We start from the raw sequence: 27,987 nt of genomic DNA on the forward strand, positions 1-27,987 counted from the left end.
ATAAATTTGTATATAAAGACTAATATACAAATTTTTATCTACTGAGACTAAAATAAAAAAAAGATGTCTTATAACGTGATTAAATGATTATTTATCTCTTTCAATATTATTGAAAGATAACTATTTTAATTTTTTAAGTCTATGAGTGCAGAATGAAATGATTGATATCTAATATTTTTTAAAATAAATAAAATATTTTAATAATTTTAAAAGACACAAGTATAAATCTAAAAATTCTTACTCTTAATTTAAATTTTTTATTTAAAATCTTAATTTATCAATATTCATAATTTAAGAGACTAAGTTAAGATAGTTCTGGTTTAAATATTGCTGCAGAAGCCTGGGAGATTGCTAAAGAAAAATGCTTCATTCCTATCCATTGGGCTTTTTCCATTGAGATAAATAAGATTAGAAGAAAAGTGATAAACATGACAAGAAGAAAGAAAGAGAGAAATAAAAGTCGTCAAATATATGTTAATAGATAATACTACTGAGGTGATTACAAATAAAAGTTTAGTGCTAAATTGTGCTCGGAAATTGAACTGAACTGAAGATCCTTTAACAAAACATGTCACCCCACTAGCGCCCGCAAAATCATGCAAAACCAGATCCAAGAGATCAAGGAGGCCTACCCATCAATTTTGTCCTCATGTGGTGACATAGACGATACTGACCTATCACCTACGCCAAGTATCATTAGAAACACCATCGGAAAATCAGAAAAAATATATATGACTAATATCCATCCATAAATATGATTTAACTTTTTATTATTATTTTAAAAAGTAATATTACGATAAATATTAAATATTTTATAATTTAATGCTACATTTTAGAATAAAAACCTATAACTTAAATTAAAAATGCACAATGGGGAGCCGAGGGTGTACTTTGTAGGAAGAAATTGCCTCAGCGCATAAAAAAAATATTAGTTCAATTCGTTCATTTAGTAAGAAGAAAGTAAGAAACTTCATTAAGACCGAAAAAAGGAATCCAGTCCAAAGAAAAATGTTCTTTGTTTTTTGGTCAAATGAAAAAGGTTCTTACAATGCCAAATTGGTATTTTTCTTTTTGTCGAAAGTATTGTTTCTTCGAGGGCAAGGCTCGAGAAAGAAGCACAAGCCCAAATAAGGTAAAGGGCCAAGTTCTACAGGCCCAACAACAGTTGGGGGAGGCATACTTTCTTTGTTAGGTTAGGGTTATGAATTGTTAACAGACATTAATTCATAGCAAAAGTAAAAGGGTTAGGGTGAGATGGTTTACCATCACCGTCATAGCCACCTCCCAAAGCGCAGATATTATCCCAAATGTGATCGGGAACGGGGACAACAGAAAGCCTTGGCTGCTTCAACAGAGCGAAATCTTTGAAATGTTTCATCTCTTTTAAGTCTACGGGCCTCCTCATTTCCCCAACGGCCTTGACGTCAACGGCACCGCCGTCTCCGTCGGGGTACCACTCGCGGAAGACGGAGACAACACCGACGATGCGGCGGGCCTTGGGGCCGGAATGGTAGAAGAAGCAGAGATCGTGGAGGGCCATGGACTTGAGATATTTGTGGGCCTGTTTATTCTTAACGCCATCCCATTTGCTTACGCCTCCGTTAGCTGCTTGGTCCTCCCACGACCACTCCGATGGTTCTGTTTTCAGAAGATACTTTTTCTCCTTTCCCATCTCTCTCCGTTATTCAAATTCCCTCCAAATTCACACTCTTATTTCACTCTCTCCCTCGCCGCTTCCACTTTAATAATCTGGGCCCCACAATTCCCACTTCCAAGTTCCACGTAAGAAGAACACTCCTAAATATACACATCCATAGATAAATGTAAAATTTCTTCTAAAAGAACCGTAAAATACGTTATAAGATAAATTTTATTTTATATATTCCTTTAATTAAAAAATACATTAAAAAATAGCACGTTTTTATTTTTTTTTTCTTTTTTCATTTTTCACGGGCCACATTTATAACATGAAATGAAATTGATAGAAGATAAATTTATTTTAATTTTAAATGCATTTTTACTTCTTATATTTTTATTAAATTTCAATTTTAGTATATTTATTTTTTTATTTGATTTAAATTTTTGATTTTTTAAATTTTATATTTTAGTCTTTAACGCCAATATAACTAATTAAGAGGCTATTGTATATCAATTTTTTTGTAAAGTCTACTTATTCAAAAACAAAAGTGATGAATAAAGAAAAAGTAGAAACTAAAATTAAACAAAAAATTAAATCTAAAATCTTACAAAAACATAAAGACCGAAAACATAATTTTAAGTCTTATTTTATTAGTCAATTTTTAATATAAATTTAGAGTATATAATAAAATTATATTTAATAAAAAATTATATTAATAAATATTTATTTGAAATTAAAGAATCATAAAATATAAAAATATTAAATGAATAATTTTTAATAAAGAATTACTTATTAATTTTTTGTTGTATGATTTTAGACACATTCAAAACATTGTTTAGTTATTGACTAAAATAGTATTTTAGTCTTAAAAACAAAATAGAGTTGGTAACAATAATTTTTGAAAAATAAAAATAATATAATATAATTTTTTATAAATTATTAATTTTTATAACAAATAATTTAAAATAATATTTAATGTATATTCCAATTATTTTACTATATAAAAATTTTTAAACTGTTAAAATGTAAAAGTTTGCATTAGTATCTAATTATATATTGTTATTATGTCAACAATAATTTTTACACTATTTAATTATCGATACGCTATAGTGTATCAAAATTTAAGTATTTTGATATTTCATGGTCAATATGATGTGTCTCAAATATTCTAAACGTTAAATTAATGCTCCGCTTTTAATGAATACAATATGCTGATCACCATGTTGGATTGCTAAAAGAGTGTGGTTTTAGACCCGTGTTTCCTAGACCCTGGCATTTAAGATGTAAAATATACAAAATTAGATACACAGAAAGATTACTGCGACAACTTAAGTTACAAAATCCCCATGTTTAGATCTGGGGTGAACTAGTTTATTTTAATTAAAGTAGTTACCGAATTTCTTTCTGATCTTCACAATCTAGAAGTTAGGAAAAATATAATCGGAGGAATTTAGAATTTTTTTAAAAGAATAATCACATCATGATCATTTACGAAAACTTGATGAATGAGTGCAAGAATATTTTAGTTTCGTTGAATAGCTATGAACATCAAATGTATTTAACCTTCGAGGTTGATTGTAAACTAACAAACTTAAAAATTCAAAAATTTTAAACTTCTCTGTCTATTCCTCCCCGCAAAAGTTAATATTCACTTTGGAAATCAAAGTGACTTTCGGTTCATTTTGTAGGTTTTATGCCAAACAAGTTGAAAACTTTACAGCTGATGCTTAGCTTCACCTTGCAAGAATCCATTCTATTTGACTTTAACAAATCAAATGTCATCATCCCATCAGTGTTCCAAATGTATCGTAGTATCTGAACTCCCAATCTCAAGATTATGGCACTGAAGTTGTGAATTACTAAAATTAAATGTCCAAATTTATCCCTACCAAACTCAATATACAACATTGGTTTACAATATGAAATTAAAAAAAAATGCATCTATCGGTATTCGACATGGATAAAAGGAAAAAATAAAATAAAAAGGGAAATGAAGACCTCTTGTGTGCAACTGTAAGTGACAGATTCATGACTAAAGTAGCTCCTGTCAAAAGCCCCATATGGAGGGTACTGCTCAAGTATAAAACTACTACAGGGGTAACATTGGATTTCAAGAGAGGTCCAAGAATTGATCTCATGGATTTTGCTTCTGTGTATAAATATAGTCTGTATGGGCTGCAAGTGTTCTCCGCATCAAGCATTCTTCTTTGCCAATGCCCTGACAAGTTTCTTCTACGTTGGTTATTTCCTCTTCCAAAACCTTCAAATATACAAGAGCAGACGATTCGTAATTGAACAAGATAGAAGAAAATTGCATTATGTGATGTGATTGCAGCAATTTTGAAGAGAATATTTGTATATAAATTGACGAAATTAACTAACCCCATGTTGAATATTGTTCAGAATAACGTAGGAAGAAGGGCCAGTTCTTCCTGCATATGTGAGGTTTAAAAAGAGGAAGAAGAAGAAGGCTTCCATGCAAACGCTGACCTTAGACACCATTTTCATGCTCTGCTTTGTACAACAGCCAAAGTGCCAAGTATTGTGTCTGCGGGGAATCAATTTATAGAAAGTTGTCGAATAACAAGGGGCAGGACTGTAATTTCAGTATTACAGGATTGCACAAAAGTAATAATAATAAAATATAATTTAATCAATTGGCGAATAAAGTTTCATTTATTAAAAGGAAAAGGAATGTTCAAGATTAGATAACGATCAATTGCAGACTGGCATGACAATATTCGGTGCAGTCATTGGAAAATTTAGTGATTCTGTTGATAGTCAAATGTTGTGTGGGACATTCGGTCGCAAGGCATTCTGGAAACAAGTAATTTTCTTTTTGAATAAAATCTTTACCAAAATCATTAAGAACATGTTAGATTCATTTTAAAATAATTTTTTTAAGTAAAAATAGAAAAATTATTAAAAAATTATATAAACTTAACTTAAACAAATTTAGTTTGCTTTTAAGAATATCTCTTTTTTGTTTTTAACTTTCTGCTTTCCTTCTTCTCTTGTATTTAACTATTTTTTCTTTTCTAACTTGTTCTTTTTTCATCTCTTATTCTATACCAAACTTCTAGTTTTTTTTTTTTTTAATCTCCAACTCCTTCTTCCTCCTACACCAAACTCTTTTAAGTGAATTTTGTTTAAAAAAATTTTTAGTTATTTTTTTTTATTTTTGTTTAACCAAGTCTATTTTCATTTAAATGAAAATAGAACTGAACGTCTAATTTCACCATAATAGGAGAATATTTGAATCTCAGAAATAATTACTAACCTATAAATTAAAAAGATATTTTTATTAAAAATATCATAAATATTAATTAAAAAAATATTTTTAATCTTTAATATGAGACTTTTCAATTCTTCTAACGAGTCCTTCTAAAAAGTGAAGAAGATAGAAATTAGAAAAATAATTTTTTATCTTGAGAGTAATGGATATATATGATGAACAAATAACAATATTTAATATTGAATTTTATTCACATTGTGTTAATGTTTTTAAAGAGTGTTATTGTTTGAGAGAAATGAAAATTTTTCAAGTTGTAAATTTGTTTGAAAAGATAATTTATGATAGTCAATGTTTATGTTTGTGAGGCAAGTATACTCGTCGAAAACTAATAAAGGAGTTCTAAAATAAGTTTTTAAAATATCGTCTCACAAATATTGTTTCCAATTATCAATGGAGTCTTAATTTATTTGTTTGAACTTAAGAGATGCGTGATAATTAAATTGAGAATAAAACAAGTGATTTAAAGTAATAAAACATGCACTTTCTATTAGACTATTGGAAAAAATTTAGAGCATACAGGTTCATCTTTACACTTTTCTATATTTACTTTTAATATAATTTCAATTTTAGTTTTCTTATAATTTTCAATCAATTATACAAATTTTATTAATATTCAATGGTCATATAATGTTAACAGTCTTTTTTCTAAACGATTACCTGTAATGGTCATACAAAATAAAAGAAGAGAAAGCATGAAACACATACGAGCTTGTTAATTTAATAACAATTGGAAGAGAAAAATTAAGTTTTCACTTGTCTCATTTTATCTTATAAGTCAATTAGATATATGTGATATGGTCACCTACTATGTAATTAATTATGATATACTAGAAGTGGTCAATTCCCACCCAACATATAATTATATGCACTATAATAAAAACCAATCACAGACAGAAACTAAAATTATTATTAAATGTAAAAATCATATAAAGTCATACAAATGATTCACCATACTCTTAGTTATAAATTTAGTTACTCATCGTAAAGTAAACAATCAAAACAACTGTAAATAATTCCATAGACATGAAAACATAATGCAAATTAGAAAAATCCCTCAAGGGAAAGGGATGAAAAGTGTTTCTTTTTTCAAACACGCTCTCAATCACTTGTTCCAAAGAGGACTTTCTTCGTCTTTGCCAATTATCTCTGATCTCAATAGCTCCAAAGATTGTCAATGTCCAAATTAGGGTGTCAAAAGATGCCTTGTTGCTACCTGCGATGTTCCTCTTATAGGGTTTTAAAAACCAAGATGTTTCTTCAAAGATTGGCTTCTCACAAGTAAGCACAGTTGTGCATAACCATAATCATGGTCATGCATGTGACATGAAGCACCCCTGTACTGGCTGTTAGGGGATGAGCATGTTAGCTGCAGTGAAGCTCTATTTTCATCTAATTTGGGACCGAAATACACCCAAAACTCAATTGTGATCTTCTGTTGTTAAACTGCATAATTCTTATAAGAATTAGTGCAAAATTTGAATGAAATAATGCACACACACACACATGTGTGTGTGTGTGTGTATATATATATAATGTAAAAGGTATGCCAAAATATAAACTCAAAGTTTTCTAATTTTTTTCAAAAAATCTTGTTGAGCTAATTGATTTCGTGGTCTTGATTTTCATTCGAAATAGATATTTTGACAAAGTTTTGTATAATATGCCTTAGTAAGGATTTTAATAAAAAATGACCTTTTTGACAAGTTTTTAGATAAATTATGGTGAAAGAAAAATATGTTTTTTTAAAATCAAAATGACTGTTCATTTTGATGAGTTTCATAAGAAATTGGTGGCCTAAGAAGCATAAATTTTTAGTCAAAAGGAAAGTGACTTTTTTTAACAAGTTTTCATGAAAAGATTTGGCCAAAGAAAACATTGATTTTCAATTGAAAAAGAAATGAAATTTTTTACAAGTTTTTAGATAAATTATGACAAAGGAGAAATACAGTGTTTTACTTAAATGAAGAGACATATTGAAGAGTTTTCATAAAAAGATTATGGTCAAAGAAAACATGAAGTTTTTAGTTGTAGAGAAAGGACATAAAGTTTTACTTGAAATGAAGAGATATTTTTAAGTAATTGTCATAAGAATGAAGTGACCATGAAAACATGATTTTTTTTTAGTCAAAAAAATTGTTTTTTTGACAAGTTTGGGGAGGTTCATGGATGGTTTGCAAATAAAATTACGGTGGTACATAAATGTCAAAATTTAGTCGAAAAAATGATGTTTCAATATGCTTTTAGAAAATATTGCCTTTGTTAATTTTGGTCAAGCATTATTCAAAGAATACTTCACGAAATTAGATCAAACTATTTCTAAATGAAGAATCTCAAGTATATTATGAGCAATTATATATAAAGACACATGACAAAGATCGTTGTTTATGGGCACATGTATCTTTCAAATATTAATAAAGAGTTTTTAAATTAAATTCTTATAATATAATTCTACAAGAATTGTTTCACGTACTAAAATTATGTTGATTTAATTGTTTGAATTTAAATAGTGTGTAATAAAATAAAAGGAATTATGAAAGATTCAATTTAAAAAATAAGAGAAGAAAACAATGTAACATTTAACTAAAAAATATTCAAGATAAATTTAGGACTTGTGATTTTACCTTTTCACTTCTTTATATTTATTTTTAGTTTAATTTTAATTTTGATTTTCTTATAATCGTCAATCACTCATACTAATATTACTAACACTGAATGGTCATGCAATGCTAATAATCTTTTTCCTATTGTATTACTCCCAATGGTCATGCAAGATAAAAAAGTAGGAAAAACATAAAAAGCCTATAAGTTTGTTAATTTAATAACCGATTGAAAAAGAAAAACTAAGCTTGATTCACTTAGTTCTTTATCTTACTTTATCCTATAATTCAATTAACTATATGTAATATGATCGCTTATAATGTAATTAATTATGATATGTTAAGAGTCATCAATTCTGAACATTTAGGCATAAACTTGCTAGAATAAAAACTAATTAAGAAAAGAAAACTGAAATTTTTATTAAACATAAAATTCACATAAATTTTTGCAAAAGATCTACCATAGCCTAGTCATAAATTTAACAACTCATAATAATATGAACAAAGTAAGCAAATGTAAAGAAATTTATGTTCATTCAAAATATACAAGCAAACTAGAGGAATCATAATGAAAAAAGAGATGAGATGGGTTATTATTTCCAAAAAGCGCTCTCAATCACTTGCTCAGACTCTAGAGAGGTATCCTACATCTTATCTTGTGATCTCTACTCTCAAATGGCTCTAAGAGTTATCATAAGTCAGCCTAGCCAATATTCTCCTTTTTTGCAAGTTCACTTGCTCCTTAGATATAATTCTCAAAATTCTAAAAAATATTTAAATCTGAATCACCAAATATGAAGCATAGCCATGCACGGCCGTGCATGTCATTGAAGCACCCCATGAGGCAAATAATAAATAAATCAGTGCAAAAGCCTCATCAAATAATGGTCAAACGTATAAAAATAATTTATAAAAATACTGCAAAATATAAGCTTATCAATTATAGATGAAACGTGATAGTGATTACAATAAGACTTTTTTAAACAATTACGTTGGATAACAATGTATTTTTAGGCAGTTATATTGTTTTGTTTATAAAAATAGTATTTCATTTCATAGTTTTAAATTACGACTTTTACATTAAAATACTTGCACTCAAAATCTTTGCATCTCTAAAATTTTACATTAGTTAGACCTAATTATCAATAGATCAACAATTTTATGTTGATTACTGTTTAAAGTTTTGTGTTTAGTTCTGTAATTTTGCCTTTATTAAGACATTAATTTAACCATATCATTATTAACACATTATAAAAAAAATTCAATAAAAGAAGATTTAAAATTCAATCTCAAATTATTTTAAAATTTATTTATTTATTAAAAATTCACCGTAAACAGTTATATATATATATATATATATATATATATATATATATATATATAAAGAAAGTAAAATAATTTAAGTTTTAGATTAATATACATAATTCAATATTTAAAGTATACTAACACATGTAAGACCTATGGCTATGTAATATATAAGGATGTATATAAATGGGTTAGTCGCATTTGGTTAAATTCAGATTTTATTTAACAAATTTAAATTAAATCGATTCTGTTCGAATTATTGATTTAGTCATTTCCGTTTTGAAAACATGATTTAAAAATTATGAAAAACATTCATAAATTTATCATAAGAAAATTAATAACACCCTCTGAATTCAAAATATCAGTTATATTGGATAAGTAGAGAAGTTTTTTCAAATTCTGTATGTGTGTATTCGATTGCAAAATTAGACATAATTATATTAAAAATTTGATTTAATTGATGTGTTTCAATTCGTTGAATTTAACAATCCAATGTACACTTTTATAGCACATTTTGCAGTTCGCATTCTAACATTACCTAGATTCTTCAATTTAATTTGTTAAATTTACCACTAATCCAGATTTTTTTAGGGGTTGTTTGGAAAAGAGATTGAAAAAGAGAAGAGAGAGTAAAATTTATATTTAAATATATTTAAAATTAATATTTTTAAAATAAAAAAATATAAATTCATATATTAACATATTAATTTTATATTTATTATTATAAAAAATAAATAATTAATAATTTTTTAATTTAAAATTAATGTTTCTTTCTTTCTCTTTCAAAAATCCCTTCCCAATCATACCCTATCCAAATTTAGGGTTGAAATGTTTGCGATGCTAAATTACCATAATATTGGACAAAACACGATAATTTTGAATGTGACCGTTTGTAGGATCAGGAACACTCTTGGGATCTAATAAAGTTGCTTGGGATTTGTCAAACTACAATGGGTACAAAAGTAGGTTCGAGTGCAAAAACATGGTATCTGTTAGTGGAATAGATACACGACTTTTACATATGCGGGTCATAACTCATAACTTCCTGTGCAATTTTTGATCGATCCATATTTCTTTAAAGAATAGGATTTGTTAAGTGTCTCCGTGACTGCCTCTTATTTTATTAACAATCATGAAATGCACCAACTTGTGGTAGCAACTAGCAAATAAGTAATGCAAAATATGTCACAATGATTTTGATGTGGCTAATGAAATGATAAGCATTGGCATGCTTAAAGAGGAAGGCCATACTCACACGAGGCAATGCCGTTGGCACTAAGGCGTGGGGATTGTATATGAGCCTTAAATTGATAAGATTTGACAATAATCATGGTTATCTTTTTCTCCAATAAGTGAAGGCCAATATTAGCAGCTTGAAGCAATGAGAGGACCCAAATGGGGGACAGTTCTTTTCGCATTGAGTAGATGGTTGCTGCTGGTGGGGTTCGATGGTTTAAAGATGGAAAGAGAAAAGTTAAGGGTCAGCATGGCATCTGGAAATGGAAAAAGCTTTTCATTTATTATTCGGTTTTTGCTTCTCTAGCAAGTGCAGTCTAACTCAGTATCCCCTTTGTATATTCACGCGTTTCTTCTTACAAGGAATTAATACGATTTTTATGATTATGAATGCAGTTGGGGTTTGTTGCTTGTGAAAAGATGCATGAGAAAGTGGCTAAGTTAGAAAACATTATATTAATTTCTGGAGTCAAAATTAGTTCACTCTTCCTTCCCTAAGCCCTCTCATCCCATATAAAGTATGGACTTGTTTCCTGGCAATATATCCATCATTAATGTTATGGTTGAACCAACCAAGCCTTTAGAAGACCAGAAAGTTCTGTAATTCGATAAGACTTGTAGGACTAAAAGATATACATAAATAAATTGCCGAAATACAAACTTGAACATGTGATTTCTAAAGACAATTAACGCTAATATGTTGATCTCGTTGATCTCATAGTGACCGAATCTAATTAGTGCGTAGAATTTTAGTATTTTAGATGTTTTAATAAATGCAAGTATTTATGTGTTGTAACCTTTAAACAATAAAATAAAATTTGATTTATAATTACATGATATGCCTAAAAAAATTGTAAATTTAAATTATAATTGCTCAAAACACATTTTTTTATAACTGTTCTTGTATGTCATTTACAATCTTTTTACCGTATCTTGATTTTTTGCTGTAATAACTATCGGTAACTATTCCAAATGCATTTGAATTTTTTGACATAAATTTGTCATCTTTTCAATCGTCTTTATCACTTAAATTTAAATTCTTTTGTAATTGAAATACTTTAACTTTCTTTGAAGTAAATTAATTTTTGACAAATATTTAAGAAAGCATGTTAAAATATCTCTTTTAAGTGGATTCTAATATCCTTTATTTTTTTTTTTTGTAAAAAGTAAGGTAAAGATAACTTTTAAAAAGTTATCAAATATTATAAACCGTTAATTTTAATCGGATGGTTAAAAATGTATTACAGAAAATCAGTTATTTAAGTTAGATTTATGAAAAGATACATTGATAATTTCATATTCTTCTTCCTTTTCAATTCATGACAATTATAAGTTGAAAGTTTATATTTTTCATTAGTCATTCATATATAATTTATTAGACAATACTCAATACAGTTACCACAAAATATACATATTCCGAAATCAATAATATAATAATTATGCAATCGGTTCTTTTGAATATCAGTTTTCAATTTCTTGATTTTTTTTTTCTTCTTTGTCCTTATCATTCTCTTTTTCTTTTTATTTGTTTTTCTCCCTCTTTCATTATTATCGCGTAAAGAATTTACAAATGATAGAATCTTTACCCAAAAAAATATAACACAAAAATTTATAAAATATTAGAATTTTAAAATCTTGTTTATGTTTCTCCTTCATCGTCTTCTTCCTTTTCTTCCTCTTTTATTGTCATCTCATTAACACTATTAAAGATTTATTAATGATAAATTTTTAACACAGAAAAATTATAAATTTAAACTAATAAAACGACATGTTTTCTTTCACTTTCTATTTAATCTAATTTAATATTTATGTATGGAATGTCTTCTATTCTATACATTGTTTATTAATCATTTGTAAGAGTTACTTTATAGGTACCAAGTCACTGTTATATTTAACATATTGGAACAACTTCCAATTTTATTAGAAATAGACAATTAAAACTTATCTATAATTTCTGTGTTAAAAATTAGAAAATTCCTTTGTATATGCACTTCAAAGTTTACTATATTAAAAATAATAACATTAAAAAAATAATAACAATTTCGCATCAGTTCTACTAAGACAACAACAGTATTGTTGTATATTATGGCTTGTTCTACTGTTACTAGTTTTTGACATAAACACTGTTCAGTGCTCTAACAAATCTAAACAATTTTGAATTTTTGGTGCCTCCTTTTCTTCGTTGCTTTTTTGTGGGATTGAAATAACAATATAAATGAAAAGTTACTTTTACATTCCCTTTATAATATCCAATGGCAATAAAACAAGAATCATTCTGCAAAGTATCCACGATATATTATTCAATTTAAAGAGAAAGAATTTTTCTGTCAAATTCAACTTTACTTTCTCTTATCTTCTTCAAAAGATGATGGTTCCTCCACCTTTAATTGGGATTGGTCACAGATAATTTTAACTATTTTATCATTCACGCAATAAATACTAACATTAATTGAAATTCCCCACCCATGTTAATATATAACGCTTCAAACTCAAAAAATAAAATAAAATCTTACAATGTTTGCATTTTTTCATACATAGGGCAGATATTGTAGTCTAATAGGTTTTTGTAAATAATAATTAAAAAAACGGAACAACAAAGCCTTCAAATTTATGTACCCATCTTATATACCTCCCTTATCTTTCACATTTATTTCAAATTTTCAATAAATGAAGTTAAAAATGCATTTATAACATTTCTTGATTGTTTGGGCTCAAAGGTCATCATAAAGATTATCATAAACGTGGATCAGATCATGTATAATTGTAAAAGTATATTATAAATTATTATTTTTCATTTTTTTATAAAAAATAAAAGACTAAATTGCATCTGTCTTAATTTTGCATAAGTATATTTTTACTTTTTATTTTTCTAAGTAAGTAATTTTTTGTGTATATGAGTTTTGAGTTCCCCTTGAACTCTTTTTAATAAGATTTGTTTTGCCTATAAAAAAAAAAAATAAAAGACTAAATTATTAAGATTAAGGAAAGTAATTAAATTAATTATGTTTTTTATAAATATAAATTTTATTCTAAAAATATTTATAATATTAAGTGATATAGTTAATAATTTATATATTTAATTATTAATAAAAAATATTAAAAATATAATAGTTAATACATCTTGAATTTATTATTTATTTTTTATAATAAAGACAAAAAAATATTTTATTTTATTTTTTATAAGAAAAAACTGGAGGGAGTATCAAAATTTGATCGTGCATTTCTGGGTATTACTTTGACCATCATTTGAGTTAGACCAATTTAGAAAGTATATTTAAAAAAAAAAAAGAACTAAGAGAATCGATGTAGAAATAGTTATGCAAAAAAATAATAATTTTCTATATTAGTTCTCTCTAAAAAACTAATGTAGAAAGTTGTATTTAAAAAAAATACATTCTGCATCATTTTTCTAAGAGAATCGATGTAGAAATAACTGTGTAAAAAAAATAACTTTCTACATCAGTTCTCTCCATATAACTAATGTATAAAGTATTTTTTTTTTAAATACTTTCTGCATAAGTTTTCTGAGAGAACTAGTATAGAAAATTGCATTTTTAAAAATATATATATTTTTATGTTTTCTCTATTTTTACTTTTTCTCAACCACGTTTCATCTTCTTCTTGACTTTGTCGGAGGTCTTTCCCTTTTCACTGAGATTTTTTCGGCCATATCTCAGTGTGTTTTTTTGCTATATAGATTGAAATCCAGTTTCAATTGATAAGGCAGTGTATGTGATTCAAAGAAAATTGTGGAGGAACCCACGGAGGAGAACGAGGAAAGGCCATATGTTGAGTTCCAATTTTGGCATTAGCAACAAAAGCTTTCTTCTTCTCCAAAAAAAACAAAGTTTCGTAACCAAATTGCAGAATAAATAAACAAACTGAACAAAATCATTGTTGGGAGCAGGATAAAGAAGGAAGATAAAGAAATATCTAATGAAGTGGACAATGATAATTAGGAAAACTCATTTTCGAGTGAGATTTCATCTAATTTCAGAGTTTTTTTTTTTTTCAAAAAAATCTATATCACTATCAAACCTTAGTTAATTTTATCCAACCAATTTCAAAGTTTCAATAAGGAAAAAAATTAGAAATGGAGGAGGTTGAAAGGAATGAAGAGAAATGAAAATAGAAGAGTTGCATTGAGACAAAGAGGAAAGAGACGAATGAGAAGTAATAATTTACTTATTTACCCTTCGTTAATATCTTATTACCCAATATAGTCATCTACTACTCTTGATTTTTAACCTTTTCACCAATAAATTTTAGCAATTTATTTTTTATTTACAAATATCGACAGTTCAAAGTTAATTTTACTTTATTAAAAAATATTATTTTTACTTTTTGCAAAAAAAGAAAGAATATTAAAATTCACCTCTCTTTTCAACCAATTTTGACACTTTTAAGTGTAAAATCTATCAAATCTCCTCAAATGTTATTTTTTTTCTTTCTAAAACTAGTATTTTTTTAGTTCTCTTATATTTCACAAAAACTTGTCAAAAAAGTAGAATCTTATAATCACACTAATTTTAGTCAAAATATATGGGTGATTCTACCGTCCTTCCTTTATTTGTAAAATTAGTAAAATTGTAAAAGTAAAACTATTGTATAAGCAAATTTTAAAAGAATTAAGACCATTGATTATATTGTACATTAAATCGATGGCTAGGATTGAAATAGAAAAAAGAAAAAAACCAAATGAATAACTTGCTTCTGTTGTTAGTCATAAAGGGTAAAACAGTAAATTGTAAACTTTTATATTCTATGGTCCTCCCTTTCGAAGTAATGCAAGTTCTTGGTTTCATGGCATTCCAAAACATTAATAACCAACATTATTCATCCTGTCTTATTTATTCTGCTTAGAGAAAATGAAAAGTCATTTGAAAAATATAGACATTAGAGAAGAAATGCTACTTTGTATCATACTTTAACTTGCTACGTCATTCTTGTTTCGTCTCTGTTCATCAACTATTAGTTTGCAATTTGAATGACTCTATGTATATCGATTTTCACCCATAACCATCAAAGAAGAGAAGATGAAGAATGGAGAAGACATAAAAATAAAAATTTTCTACATTAGTTCTCTCGTAGAATTGATGTAGAAAATTTTTGTTTTTTAAACATTATTTTTTACATTGGTTATATGAGAAAATAATGTAGAAAGTAGTATTTTTTTTTTATTAAATATACTTTCTACATATGTTATTTTAGAGAACTAATGTAAAAAGTAGCAAAATAAAAAATATTACTTTTTACATCGGTTGTTTCAAAAAATCAATGTAGAAAGTTTTTTTTTAAAAGAACTACTTTTTACATTAGTTCCATCACAAAACCAATGTAAAAAATAGCGAAAATTTTTTAATGGTGTTGTTTTTAACGTCATAAACTTTGAAAGTGCATAATTTTTGACATAAAACTTAGATTTATGCAAATTATATGTTTATTTTATATAACTTTTTGAGATCTGTTCAACTTAAATCTCGAACGAAGTTTGAAAAAATTAGATTCTAAAATTCCTACATTTTTCAATTGTTTTTAGTGTTTTTTCATAGTTTTTTTGGATAAAAAGTTTTATTATTAATGTTGAAAAAGGAAAGCAAGAAGATAAAAAGAAGACGATGAAGAATAGGAACATAACGATGAAGAGAAATACCAATATATCCTTTCTTAAATGTAACTTGTATCACTGGTTTATAGTATTTTATTTTTAACCATCCAATTTTGATCAATGGTCCATAATATTTAAAAGCTTCTGAAAAAGATATTTTTATTTAACTTTTTATAAAAGAAGGAAGGATCATGAAATCACCCAAAATATACAAGAATGAAAATTTTTTAAGAAGAAATATTGAACTTTTCTCTTATATTTTTCAAGCGAAAAAAGGTAAAATTCATCTTAATCATATAAAAATTTCTTTATTCAAATTCAGTATAATTATAACCTAGAAAAATTTTATTTTTCTTACATTATTTTAAAAAAATTCAATCCTCACTTCTCTCTCAATAATGGTCTCCTTGAGCTTATTGAAAAAACCAGTAATGCTTCTAAATTTGATGGAAGTCACTTAAGAAAAAGAAATTAATTGGTTCATTAAATTCAAGAATATAGATTTTGAAATGTGCTAAAAAAATCTTCCATGATAAATATAGTGATTTTGCTTACCTATATTATTGTTGATATAAAATTTTGAAGGTTGAAAACTTACAATTCACGTTTGTAAAGAGTAAAATTAAATCCCTTTTTTTTAGAAAAGTAATGTTGATTTGAGTAATAATAAAGAAGTGACAGTATTGCTGGAAATTTAGAAGTCATAATTTGATTGAAATTTAAAAGTGATAATAGCTATAAAAGTTTGAAGTGTTTTTTTTAATATTTTTAAAAAATAAAATATTAAATTAATGTTTTTAAAAATAATTATTTTTGTTTAAAATTATTTTATCATGTCACAAGTTTATACTTGATAAATGTGAAATTTTATTATTTTTGAAATAAATTTTTATCTCTACCACATATGAAATTTCAAAAGATAATACATGTCATAACTCTATAGAGTTTTATCTTAACATATGAAATGAAACTTATTCTTTTGTCACGTTATATAAAACTATTTGTCTCTTATATAAATAAAATTCTCTATTATGTCACGTGCTATTATCTTTGTAAATTTTGTATATTATAAGGATAAAAGTGGTTATGAGATTCTGACATATGATTATACTCTAAATAAATTGAAATTGATGAAGCTACTTTATTTTATCCAAACAAAATTTGTATATAAATAGTGGTTGAGATGCATATGTAAAAAATTATTTTAGAATATTTGAAATATCATTTGAAAAAAAATATGAGAGAACTTATTAAGTTAGTAATATTTTTTATGAAATTTTTTAATATTTATTATTTTAAAATATCTAAATAAATTTAATTTGATAATTTTAATAAGAATATAAAATATATTTAATTATTTATTTTAGTTAAATTTATTTAAATAAATTTTAATTGTTTTATATTTCTGAATTAATTATACTTTATTTAATTAGTTAAGTTAAATTTAAATAAATGATAATATGTTAAGTAAATTTGTATATTAATTTTGAGTAAAAATTAATTTTAATTGATAAAAATATTTATCATATTTTTAGTTAGAGAATATTACTAAATTAATATATTGATAAATAAATTGAATAAAAGTTAAATATTACTTAGTAGTATTGTTTATTACTAATCAATTGCAACCAAACAAACTAATATATATATCCAAAATATAATTTTTTAATTTTTGTTTTACACATATAAAATATTTTATCCACTACAATTATTTAACATTATTCCACTATTTATAATTTAAGAAACATTTTAAAAATTTTAATTAATTAAATATTTTCATTTAGATATGATTTATTTAAAGTAACTATTATAAGGCAATAATTTATAATTATATTCAATCATATAATTTTATAAAAAATAATAAGCAACTTTATAGCCTAATATAGGGGAAATAATACAATAAAATATTCATAAAAAAAATCACTCAATCATAAAATGAATAATTTATAAAAAAGAATTATTAGTTAAGATAAAATTTAATTTATAATATAAGAATGCATTTATTTAAGAATATAAACATAGTTAATTTAAAAAATATTATAAATATAATTTTGAAATAATTATTATAAAAATTAGTTTTTTAATTTTATAATATTATATGATAAACTAATAATAGAAAATTTTGTTTCATTGTTAATATATTTTAATTAAATTGTTAATGTATTTAAAGTATTTATAAAAAATTACATAATTATCATAAAAAAATAACGTTAAAACTTGGTATCTGATATGAAAAATTAAAGTCAATGTTCATATTTGTAAAGGGAAGATGGGATCTCAGCAATTGTTTGATTAGATTACCAATAGAAAAAATATTTTTTGTTAATTTTTGAGAAAATTAAAAGAATTAAAAAAAAAAAAAACATGGTTGTTCAATCGTAAATAAAAAATAATCTTATGATGTAATTTTTATATTTTTTTCAAAAATTATTTTTAACATGTAAAGAAACAACAAGTAAATGATTTTTCTTAAAAATAACTTACATAATTATTATAAATTTTATGAACATATTTTTTAAATAAAAAAAGTACTCTTTAAAAAAGACACATACACAGTTCCTTAGTGCACTTAAACCATACGACTTTTAACAAATAAATATTTTGTAAAAATTTTAAGAATATTTATCATACTCAATTGACTTATAAATTTCCTTAATTTTATAAACATACGGTGCAGCTATTTTGGACAATAATTTACAGTGCATTTTGTAAAGACTTTCGGCATATACTGTGGCTTACCGTTATTATGGGCCAAGGGGTCGAGAGTTGGACATGTCATTTAATAAGCTAATTACATCAAATTGAATTAAAAAATTAAAATAATAAAACTGAAAAATAAAAATCTTTACTATCTGCACATAGATGAACGAAAATGTTATTTTATCTTAACTTATCTTCATTTTAAGTGTCAAATCTCAACGACAAATAAAAAATTTAAGTTGAATTTACTCTAAAATATTATCTTGTAAAAGAAATATTATTTTAAAATAATTTTACTTTACTCTCAACAAATACATACATCTTAACCTTTTTTAAGGAGGATATTTCTAAGCAAGAAAGATAAAATAATTTTTTATTAAATTTAAAATTAATTTAAAAATTAATTTAATTTAAAAACTAATATTGTATACACATCTATAACCTTATAAAATTATCGTACCAATCATATAAGTATCTATTTATAAAATTATTATACTTATTTTATTATCTAAAAATTGTGTTTTATCGTTATAATTTTTGTTATGTTTATCAGTTCTGAATTTTATCTTTTGATTTTTTGTTGAAATTATATAATCTAAACTGTTTCATGAGATTTGAATTAGCATTTTTCTAAAAGAATCAAAATTTCTTATATCAGTTCAGTGTTTTTTCTTAACAGCACATTTGTTAGGAGTATTATATATATTTTAGTGAAAGAAAGGAAAAAATATATACTTTCAGTCAAACTAGCGATGAGAATAAGATTCATATGCTACAAACATGCCATAAGTACCGTGGCTCCCAATACTTAATTCTGAATTCCCTTTGTTGTTTGAAGTTTGCATCTCATTGGGCACGCAGAGGTACTCAATTTCTCATTATTGCTTTGCGTTTTGAATCTTTTGATCACAGGCTGTGGCGACTGTAAATGATCACGAGTTACTAGTAGAGTTCGTGGCAATTGGCAAACTAATATCCAATAGTACGAAACTTTGTGATAATTTCTGTGCATTGCTGTGCACTTCCTGTGATTGCAGTTCCATCTCATTATGAATAAGAATATCAGACACTTATTGCTGTTAAGAATCAGGAATGATACATGTAAGTGCAAAAAAAAGACTAATTGTACAAACCAGTTAGATAATGATGAAAGATACCACAAGAAAAGTGGTAGAACCATGAGATGATTCCCCATGAACAAAATTGAGATGCTCTTGAGCTGAAACTTTAAACAAAAATTAATGTGCTCAATTTCACTAGAAAACTCTTGGACATGATGGACTCTCTATTATGTACCATTAATCCCATTTGATATAGTTTAGCTTTGATTAATAATATATTCTTAAAGGGACTTCAACTGGTTAAAAGCATAATCTGTCATGAGTGATTACTGGTGAACTAAACATATACTAAAATGATGAAGACGAATAGATAGTGATTATCTTTTATGACAGAAATGAACACAGAATTAGAGGAGAAGATGAGGGTCGGGCATGCCAATGACTGTACCATAAAACAGCCAATTCAGGTTGTAGTGAATGATTATAGTTTCAGCTTCAGATGTCAGAAGCAGCTGAATACTGAGATGTATTCAACTGCATAGAAGGACAAGCATTATCTTAAGGCTAACGCAAAATGGTACCTCTAGCAGCAAAAAGGTTACCAAAGGCGATTTTCAGATATATTTTTTTTCCGGAACTTCAAATAACTTTATTATTATATTTTAAAAAAGCTGAATTGGGCTATTTGTTGACGTGAGCTTGCTTGTACTGACACAGCAATGTACCTATCAACTTTTTTCCGAAATAATAATTGCTTACCAAGAACACTATTATGATTTATGATAAAGAGGTTTGGGAATGTGCCATTTTTTTAGTTTTTAAAATAATGCACTTTGCCCGCCTTTGAAGGCTAAACCTAAACTCTCCTTAACAAGTCAGGAAACAATGTATTGGATGCCTAAACATGACTTCCCCATGCCTATAACTTATATCATTCTTGCTTTTGCCAAAGGAATAAAGTAAAAAAGTTATATGACTATTGCCCAGTCAAAGACCCACCCACATGATCAATTCCATATTTATTTTCTGATTTTAGAAAAGGAAATAGAAAAGGACATGGCAGAATAATAAAAGGGCCTTCCTCATCTACGAAACCAAATACGAAAAGATTGACACAACATCCAAAAGTGAAAAGGGAAAGCCATTAGAATTAGAATGTCCTGTAGTATATGCAGCTCATAAGCTGGAAGGAACAAAGTGCAATAAAAGAGATTGCATACATCAAACATGTTGGCACCACCAATCGATTACCATGAAGCCAACCTTTAGCTTTCTGTTTACCGGTCAAATAAAATATTTGCTGTATATGAATGTCTCTTCCCACTCTACCAACCCTTTGCTTTACCCTCCCTCTTACGCTCCACCCTTCCACCATTTCAAATTTATTGGCACTCCAACTCTACTGTGAGCCCATTGTCAAAGACACGAATGTTCCATTAGTTTCCACTCGTGCTCTTCATCTTTCTTCAAAAAGTCACATATTCACGGTTTAAACATCTTTTCTCTTTTACCACTTTTTGGTCTTTCCAATGGATACTTACAAGCGACCATCTGCAAAACAGCTAAAAGAACATCTCCAACACAATCAAGAACCTTTTTCATTGCAAAATTACCTCACTGAAAGAAGTTACATGTTCAAGAACTTCAGCTCTGACAGTAGCAGCATTCCCCACCTTTATTCAGCAAAGAATCTAAAGTGGTCGATCAAATGTGATTTACACAAGATAAGGAAAAGATTCTTACATGCTACAGGGGTCCTAAGATCGCTATTATACAAGTTCATTCCCACAGATGATAACCACGAGTTCTCAAGCTGGGACGAAGAGCATAACAGTGATCGATATTATGTGCATGAAATAACTGCAGGGACACAGGCAACTCAACAAAATGATTCACTGAAAACAGTAGCTGTGCCTGATCATTTTACTAACCATGATGTTGGGGACAAGGTTTTACCGTTTGAAAGCCACAGCTCAACTCTTGTGGACATGCTTCAGACATTCACACTCCCCAGATTGAGAAGATCAAAGGTAAGGGATTCCTTTATGCAACCACAATACATTTTGGAAACAACAGCAGCAAATTCGTACTCATATCACATTAGTGTTAGTGTATAATATATGCAACAACAATTTCATTATCATCTATAAATTAAGCAAGCTCTCTCATTAAGCTAACAGGTTGATACAGGAACCAAACCATATTTGATAAGCTCAAAAGAGAACAGGCAGCAGTACAGCAGAGGATCAGAATGGCAACAACCATTAACCAATGCAGGTTCAAAATTTTCACTGAGATCAGAAAGGGAAAAAGTATTAAATTACATTTTATTTCCTCAAGATGCTTAAATTATAGTTTTTCTTTTTATTTTAAGAAAAAAGTATATATTTAAAATATTCATAGGTTTATAATTCTTCACTCCCATTAAGAAGTCTATTTTATATTAAAAAGAATTAAAGTGTAAGTGCGTCACATTTATATTTAAGAAGAGAAGAAAGTGTAAGTTAACCTGTGCAATATTGCAAAAGGATAAAAGGTTATATATAATAAGTTTATAATATTAAATACTACCATTTTTTATGAAAGTTTACTTTATATAAATTTTCATCTTGTACAATATTACTTAGAAAAATTCCTTAAATTATATATATCTAAAAAAAATATAATGTATTCACCTTTTAAAAAAATCAGCGTGTATTTTAATTAGCATTATTTTATTTGATGGAACAGTGTGTCGCCTAAAAAGTCGAAAAGGCCAGGTAACACCTCTTCTGACTTTGTCCCAAAAACTTGTTAGAGACTATATGAGAAAGCTACTGGTGAACTCAAATGTTATGAGATTTAGACGTGCGAAAAAAGCCACACTACAAGGGATAGTTGAGACGACTTCTTTGTGCCGAAGAAATAGAAGGACCCTATGGATGAGAAAGCAAGTATCGTTTGACTACGTAGAAAAAGACAGAAAGTTTCATAAAAATGAAGGTAAAAGTCTATCAACCAAAGCAGTTTCGGAGTCTGAAGACCTTCAAAGCATCATACATGAGCATTTTAGCTTCTTGGAGAAACAATATAGAAAAGTTAAATAGATCACCCGTCTGTTGCCTACAGAATCCTGTATCTTATCAGAAGACTGGAAAAGCTTCCACTTTGTAAATTGCGAGATACACATGGAGATAGGAGATTCAATAATGGATGACATTCTCATGGAAACAATTGATTTATTTTAACTAGCCCATGTTCATAGAAAGCACACTCTCTTATGAAGCTTGGTTTACATAATCAGGCTTATTCAATTAACACCACCGTTGAATGTATAAGCATTCAAAATAATTAAGGATTTTGTCTCTAGCCTAACTGACACTTAAGAGATTTAAGCTTCACAGGTACCTCATTTTGATAATCCTTTAGAAAAGTCTCAGACTTTGACTCATGTTGATTTTCATGTTATGGAGTTCATGGGTTGAGTTGGGATGGTTTAATCAAGGTTCTATTTCAGCCGGATATATAGACAAAAATTTTAACTTCAATTTCACTCTACACCCGTTCTTACTTGGATTGTTAAATTAGTTGAATCGAGGTTTGATCAGCTCAAGAATTTACACAATCTTAATGTATAGCACATTGTACTATGCTTTATGTTTTGAGGACCATGCACAGTGTGTTCATAGCTCCATAACTATTGACGGTTAAAAAAATTAATTTTATCAGTTTTTGACAAAAATGCATATTTAAACATAAACACATAATTTAAATTAATCTATAAGCATATTTCGGTTATATTTGATGACTTAAAATTAATTTAATTCAATTGTTTATAATTGAATTTTAAAATAGATAACCACTAATTTAATATTTTTATCACAATAAAACATGCTAAACAAAGTATGTAAATGCATGAACGTATATCTATGTTTTTAATTCTATTAATGGTATAAACATTGAGAGGTGGTCACACTCGATTGAAGCATTGAGGTCAAAATAATTTGGACCTCAAATAACTTAAAGTCTACTTGGATGGTGGGGAAAAAAAATAAGGGGAACGGTTGAAACCTGTGTTTAGAAGTAGGAATATATACGTATACATACACACATATACATAAAAGAGGGAATTATTATAGCACGTGGGGTCCAATTAAAAATCCAATTTAAAAGAAAGTGAGAGAAGGGAACAAGTAAACATTTTTTAAAATTTTTTTATTAATAAAATACATTATAACAATTTTTTTGAGTTAAAATAAGTTTATTATTATTATAAATAATTTTTACTTATAAAAACAAGTAAAAAAGTTTTTACTTTTATTTTCTTCTTCCTATTTTTATCTATCCCAATAACATTTTTTTCGACAATAGTTCATTAGTGTAATAGATTTTTTTTTAATTTAGTCTTTAAAACCCTAAACAAATTAAAAAATTGAAATACCTAATACATGCAATTTGGATTATTAACACGAGGATTATTTTTATGATTTGTTTGGTTGAAAAAAAAGAGTGAGAAAGAAGAAAAAAAAATGTTTAAACGAAGGAAAATAAGAAAAGAAGGAGGGCAGCTGGCAGCAATAAAAAGCACCTTATCCGGAATCGAAAAACAACGTATGGAGCGTCTCCATCGGAATCCGAAAACCACACGGCGGACGATGGGAGTGTGAGGTGGGGTCTGTCACTTTCACTTGGACACTGTTAACTTCTCAAACCTTCTGGATTTCCCTTCTTCAACATCAATACTCTCTCTCTCTCGTTCCATTCCATTTCCATCATGGTATCTTCCAATGGCAATGGCAACTCTTTCCGCTCTTTCCTCATTCACTGCTTTTCTCAACACTGACAGAAAGACCACTAACTTCCTATTCCCGCTTCATTCAATTTCAAACTACCACACCCTCTCTTTTTCTCTCTGTTCCAAACGCGCTTCCCTGAGGTGCAGTTCCTCCCTCAAAGACGACCAAGAAACTCACTCCTCTCCTACTGCTACTACCCCTCCTCCTGAGAATCCCAACAATGACGATTCTGATTCTGAGGCCCAACAGGAAGTGGATTGGAAGACGGACGAGGAGTTCAAGAAGTTCATGGGCAACCCTTCTATCGAAGCCGCCATCAAACTCGAGAAGAAGAGAGCTGATCGGAAGCTCAAGGACCTCGACAGGGAAACCAACAACAGCAACCCCTTCTTCGCTCTTTTCAACAACTTAGCGCGTGATAACTTGCTCAGGGAAAAGGAGAGGCTGCAAAAGGCTGAGGAAACTTTCAAGGCTCTTGATCTCAACAAGGTCACTTCCTTTATCATGTCGTTTCAATATTTCTATTAATTTTATGCTCCTATTCTTTTGTTGGACTTCAATACTTTGGCCTTATTCCTTCAGTTAAAGAGTTGCTTTGGGTTTGACACCTTCTTCGCAACGGATGTTCGGAGATTTGGAGATGGAGGCATTTTCATTGGCAATCTCAGGAGACCCATTGATGAAGTCATTCCCAAGTTGGAGAAGAAACTCTCTGATGCAGCTGGCCGGGAGGTTGTGGTCTGGTTCATGGAAGAAAAAACGAATGACATTACCAAACAGGTACGTCCCTATCCATTTCAGATCATATCTAGCACTCACCACATCAATATCTAAATTCTTGGTTTCTATGTCAGTTTTCCACTTCTATAAAACGGCAAAATTACAAAATTGAGCCAACTGCATTGGATCACTTAAATCTCTTAATTTAAGCAATGAAAGGGTCTGCGGAGGAACATGCTTTGAGTGCTTTGCTCAGTCTTCCACTTTTGTGAATCATTAATGTATCTTTATTCAGGCTTGTGTGGTGCAACCCAAAGCAGAAATGGATCTCCAATTTGAGTCAACTAAGTTGAGTAATCCTTTGGGCTATTTTAGTGCAATTGCATTAGCCGTTACTACCTTTGGAACAGTTGCTTTGATGAGTGGCTTCTTCCGGAAACCTGATGCTACATTTGACGACTATCTAGCTAATGTTGTGCCTCTATTTGGTGGATTCTTATCTATTCTGGGAGTTTCTGAGGTAAGTTAAATTTCAATATTCCTACCATATATGGCAGTCTATTCCATATTATAAGTTCTGATTTGCGTGCCCTTAATGATAATCTGAAAAAGTTTTATTGCAATTTTATAGAAAATTCAGCCCTTGTCATCTTTAAGAGGCAGAATAGCAGTTGCACAATTTCCTATGTTTGGGGTTTTTAGTGATTTAAGAGCATATTTGTTTTATTTTTAAAAAGAATTTTAAAGAAAAATAAAAAATTAGTATATTTTTTTGTTTTTAAAAAGAGAAAACTCTTTTTAAAAATAAACAAACATTCTCTAAAAAGACAAATCTCCAAACAACAGACTGGTGTATGTGTTTATGTTTGCGTATTCATGCCAATTATCTCATAAACTTTTGTGGACACTGTTTTTGCGACTGTATTATACGCATGATTGTGTGATCCATGTTGGTGGTTGTTGTTTGTTGTTTGTTGTTTGTATCATGCTCATTTCGTACAGACAGCCACCGGGTTAACATTTTGTTATATGGCTGTACTCTTTTGATTGTGCAGATAGCCACCAGGTTAACGGCAGCTCGTTATGGTGTCAAACTCAGCCCTTCTTTCCTGGTGCCATCTAATTGGACAGGGTGCTTAGGAGTGATGAATAATTATGAATCACTCCTTCCAAGCAAGAAAGCTCTTTTTGATATTCCTGTAGCCCGTACTGCTAGTGCATATTTAACTTCATTAGTGCTTGTTGTTGCTGCATTTGTGGCTGATGGAAGCTTTAATGGGGGCGATAATGCATTGTAAGTGCTGTATATAATACCTCCTTGAGAAGCACTACTCTTTCCTATTAATGTGTGTGTGTGTGTTTCTTTTGTCAAAAAGAAAAGTAAAGGAAAGTAAGCTTGATTAATATTTACGTGAACATAATAAGGGTTAAATGCTGGATGGACATCATTTCTCGTGATCATCACCTTGTACTACTTATTCCTTTTGCAGGTACATACGACCTCAATTTTTCTACAACAATCCCTTGCTTTCTTTCATCCAATTAGTTATTGGGCCTTACGCGGATGATCTTGGAAATGTATTGCCTTATGCTGTGGAAGGTGTTGGAGTTCCTGTTGACCCGCTTGCATTTGCTGGGCTTTTAGGTGGGTTTGTTTAGATTTCCTGACTTTGTCCCTCCTTTCTGAAAAATGAAAAAAATCATCTAATAATTTTTAAAAAATCCATATTACTTGTTTGACTGAAGCTGAATTTGATACAAGTTATGGCAATTGTTAAAATTAGCAATTATTCATCAGTTTTCACTTGTAGGAAACTAGCAATTATTTGTAACCTTACCATCTAGAACGCTTCTGTTGCCAGTGTATAAGTAACACCATTGACTTTTTACAAGTTTTTCCTTGCCAAATTTTAGCCATTGCCTTGGCCTAAACTTGTAGGTGAATAATGATAGTAGCATATTTTGATTCTATATTATATTTTATTGGGTGAGAAATTGACCCAATTATGGATGTAAGATGCCCAAACAATTTGATGCTGATGCAGGAATGGTGGTGACTTCTTTGAACTTGTTGCCATGTGGGAGGCTAGAAGGTGGTCGCATTGCTCAAGCCATGTTTGGCAGAAGCACTGCTACGCTCTTATCTTTTGCCACTTCGTTGTTACTTGGTATTGGTGGCCTCAGTGGTAGTGTCCTGTGCTTGGCATGGGGATTGTTTGCAACCTTCTTTCGGGGCGGCGAAGAAATACCCGCAAAAGATGAGATCACCCCTATTGGGGAAAGCAGATTTGCTTGGGGCGTTGTCCTTGGCCTCATCTGTTTTCTCACACTTTTCCCTAATAGCGGAGGGACATTCTCCACTTCATTCCTCAGTGCTCCATTTTTCAGGGGTGAAATGTAAATGTAAATGATGTGTTTGCACATGATCATGATCATGATGTACATGTATTTCACATCTCACTAGGTATCTATAATTATGTATTTTCATTTTACGTCTTTTCACTAGAACTAGAATATCCCCTTCGCTTCTCACGTGAAGATAGAGCTGTGTTTCCGTGTCATAATGTAATCATAACAATCAAGAATTCATTGTAATCATAGCTGTGTTTCCTAAACGTAGAAACTATAGTGGAAATCACAAGCTCTCCCCAAGCATTTCTTGCCCCTCCTCCACTTGAGAAAATAAGAATGCATATTACTATTTTAATGAGTGATCACATTTTATTTAAATAATGGGAGAACATAGTTTATGGCATGAGTATAGAATGCGGTACGAAAACTTATGCACAAAAATACGTTACTATAAGCATATTCCATATAAATATTTTACTTGCGTTAATTTTGTTTATGTTTGAGGGGGATGAAATTATGTCATTCGCAGTGACAGTTAAATCATCTACTCTTCCTTTGTTTCGCTCCTTTACCCATAATTCTCGTTTTCTGTTCTTTCGTGCTTACCGAATAGCTTTTCCTACCCAACATGCGTCTAGTTGTAGTCAACACGACTCCAATTTGTGTGTGTCTAAGGTGCAATTTGTTGTAGCTAATCTA

General features: G+C 28.6%; 3 protein-coding genes across 4 annotated transcripts; 1 reads left to right on the forward strand and 2 right to left on the reverse strand.

Moving 5' to 3' along the window:
- Positions 1-1,219: 1,219 nt before the first annotated feature.
- LOC113870117 (thymocyte nuclear protein 1) lies at positions 1,220-1,672 on the reverse strand. The gene has a single exon (XM_027506716.1). It carries the CDS (start codon positions 1,670-1,672, stop codon positions 1,220-1,222), a length of 453 nt encoding a protein of 150 aa, XP_027362517.1.
- Positions 1,673-3,678: 2,006 nt separating this feature from the next.
- On the reverse strand, positions 3,679-4,155 carry LOC113869957 (phytosulfokines 3-like). The gene is made up of 2 exons (XM_027506527.1): positions 4,022-4,155; positions 3,679-3,899 (listed from the first exon to the last, which is right to left on the reverse strand). The coding sequence occupies exons 1-2, from the start codon at positions 4,145-4,147 to the stop codon at positions 3,774-3,776; spliced, it is 252 nt and encodes an 83-aa protein (XP_027362328.1). The 5' UTR covers positions 4,148-4,155; the 3' UTR covers positions 3,679-3,773.
- A 19,851-nt stretch (positions 4,156-24,006) lies between these two features.
- LOC113869354 (probable zinc metallopeptidase EGY3, chloroplastic) lies at positions 24,007-27,640 on the forward strand. 2 transcript variants are annotated; one of them, XR_003505475.1, is made up of 7 exons: positions 24,178-24,705; positions 24,799-24,996; positions 25,232-25,456; positions 25,992-26,230; positions 26,427-26,581; positions 26,982-27,400; positions 27,443-27,457. XR_003505475.1 is itself a non-coding variant. In XM_027505644.1 (6 exons), the coding sequence occupies exons 1-6, from the start codon at positions 24,208-24,210 to the stop codon at positions 27,335-27,337; spliced, it is 1,671 nt and encodes a 556-aa protein (XP_027361445.1). In that variant the 5' UTR covers positions 24,007-24,207; the 3' UTR covers positions 27,338-27,640. The 2 variants fall into 2 exon arrangements, 1 of the variants encoding a protein (XP_027361445.1); XM_027505644.1 differs by having other exon boundaries at positions 24,007-24,705; positions 26,982-27,640.
- The last annotated feature ends 347 nt before the right edge of the window (positions 27,641-27,987 follow it).

This window comes from Abrus precatorius, unplaced genomic scaffold (genome assembly GCF_003935025.1).
Source record: "Abrus precatorius isolate BTA unplaced genomic scaffold, Abrus_2018 Scaffold6, whole genome shotgun sequence".
Taxonomy (NCBI): domain Eukaryota; kingdom Viridiplantae; phylum Streptophyta; class Magnoliopsida; order Fabales; family Fabaceae; genus Abrus; species Abrus precatorius.